The sequence below is a fragment of the Trichechus manatus genome, unplaced genomic scaffold (genome assembly GCF_000243295.1).
Source record: "Trichechus manatus latirostris isolate Lorelei unplaced genomic scaffold, TriManLat1.0 scaffold00492, whole genome shotgun sequence".
In the NCBI taxonomy this organism is placed as follows: Eukaryota; Metazoa; Chordata; class Mammalia; order Sirenia; family Trichechidae; genus Trichechus; species Trichechus manatus.
Window position 1 is genome coordinate 72,941 of NW_004444428.1, and position 2,485 is coordinate 75,425.

The window sequence follows — 2,485 nt, forward strand, 5'->3', positions numbered from 1 at the left end:
CTATTCCACAAATATTTGCGGAGTACCTGGTCTGTGCCAGGCTCTGTATGAGATACCGGAGGATGAGACAGACCAAGTAACTTACATCCTGAGGGGCTTCGCCAGAGCTGCTGTGGCTCTACCACTCTAATTTGATTATTCTTAAGGCGAAGATCTTCTGGCCGGTCTCCTACCCAGAAGGATGTAAACTCAATCATGAACTTTATGTTCCTTAAATGGAGGTGTCTAGCCGTGCACAAACCAGGGATTTTTCTGATTCATACTCACCCAAAAATGTCCTAGGATGTTGACCTCAAACGTTTTGGTAATCTCCTCATCCTTGGTACTAAGAAGATCGGCTGGATATACTGCCCCAGCATTATTCACCACGATGGTCACATCACCCACTTCTTTCTTTATCTTTTGATATTAAAAGAACACATTCATACGGTGTGTTATAAAAACTCAAAGTTTGGGGTTGCTGTTATCCAGGGATTAAATTCTTTATTCGACTTGGGTGAGGTCTATCAGAGTTCAGGCAAGAAAGAACTTGTAGTCCAAACAGTGAATGCAGCAGAGGGAATGTTGTCATAAAGGTGGGATAAACTAGTTTATTACTTTATATCCAAATGTCAGTATCTAGTGCATCATGGATTTTGAAAGCTTATAAATAAAATGAAATTAATATCAATGCTGATTATAAGCTCTGACCAAACTTTTAAAATATTTTTTATTGTAGTGAAAGTATACGCACCAAAACATCTGCCAATACAACAACGTTCACATTTACAATTCAATGACGTTGATTACGTTTATCACGTTGTGTCACCATTATTGCTATCCTTTTCCAAAATATCCCAACACCTTCACATAAACTTAATACCCCCAAACACAAACTCTCCCTTTCTCTCTCCCTCCCATCCCTGGTAACCATTAATAATCCTTGGTTTCTATATATTTGCTTATTCAGATGAATGAGATTATACAGTATTTGCCCATTTGTGACTAACTTATTTCACTCAGCACGTTTTCAAGTTTCATCCATGTTGTGGCATGCATCAGAAATTTACTTCTCTTGACAGCTGCATAATATTCCATTATATGTATATACCACATTTTGTTTATCCATTCATCTGTTGATGGACATTTCAGTTGCTTACACATTTTGGCTATTGTGAAAAGCGCTGCAATGAACATTACGGTACAGGTTTCTGTTTGTGTTCCTGCCTTCACTTCTTCTAGGTATATGCCTAGGATTGGGATTGTTGGGTCATATGGTAATTCTATGTTCAACTTTTTAAGAAATTGACAAACTTTTTCACAGTGGCTACATCATTTTACATCCCCACCAGCAATGGATGAGGTCTCCAGTTGCTCCACCACCTCACCAACACCTAATGTTTCCTGGTTTTTTGATCATTGTCATTCTAATGGAGCCCTGGTGGCACAGTGGCTAAGAGTCTGGCTGCTAACCAAAAGGCTGGCAGTTTGAATCCATCAGCAGCTCCTTGGAAATCCTATGGGCAGTTCCACTGTGTTCTATAGGGTTGCTATGAGTTGGAATCAACTCCATGGCAACAGGTTTGATTCAGTCATTCTAAAGGGGATGAAGTGCTGTCTCACTGTAGTTTTGATTTGCATCTCCCTAATGGCTAACGGCTGCTGACCAAAAGGGGTACCCTGGTAGCGCAGTGCTTAAAAGCCAGAATCGACTCAGGCCACGGGTTTGGTTTTTTGGTAATGGTCAAAGAGTAGGAGGATTGGTGGTAAAATGATTAGCCATTAGAAAAATGCAAATTAAAACCACAATGAGATACCATCTCACCCGGCATTAGTGGCACGAATCAAAAAAACAGGAGATAATGTTGGAGGGACTGTGGGGAGATCGGAACTCTTATGCACTGCTGGTGGGAATGCAAAATGATACAACCATTTTGGAAACGATATGGCGCTTCCTTAGAAAGTTGGAAACAGAAATACTATATGATCCAGCAATCCCACTCCCAGCAGTATATCCTAGAGAAATAAGAGCCATCACTCGAACAGACATATGCACACCCATGTTCATGGCAGCATTGTTTACAATAGCAAAAAGATGGAAACAACTTAGATACATACCCATCAACAGATTAATGGATAAACAAACTATGGTACACACACACAATGGAGTATTACACAATGATAAAGAACAATGATGAATCTGCAAAGCATCTCATAACCTGGATGAATCTGGAGGGCATTTTGCTGAGTGAAATAAGTCAATCACCAACAGACAAATACTGTATGAGACCACTACTGTAAAACCTCATGAAAAAGTTTACACACAAAAAGAAACACTCTTTGATTGTTATGAGGGAGGGGAGGGGCAGGGATGGAAAAACACTAAATCGACAATAGATAAGTGATAACTTTGGTGAAGGGTAAGACAGTACACAGTACTGGGGAAGCCAGCACAACTTGTACAAGGCAAGGTCATGCAAGCCCCATAAACACATTCAAACTCCCT

The 2,485-nt window shown here is 40.2% G+C and overlaps 1 protein-coding gene across 1 annotated transcript in view; it reads right to left on the minus strand.

Annotated features, from left to right (window-relative positions):
• Window positions 1-399, minus strand: part of LOC101355420 (17-beta-hydroxysteroid dehydrogenase 13) — a gene marked incomplete at its 5' end in the record, with an annotated part of 11,988 nt that extends 11,589 nt beyond the window's left edge. The window contains one exon of the mRNA XM_004391108.1: window positions 268-399. Within this exon, the coding sequence (XP_004391165.1) occupies window positions 268-399 (132 nt within the window). The remainder of the gene's footprint in view (window positions 1-267) is intronic.
• Window positions 400-2,485: the final 2,086 nt, after the last annotated feature.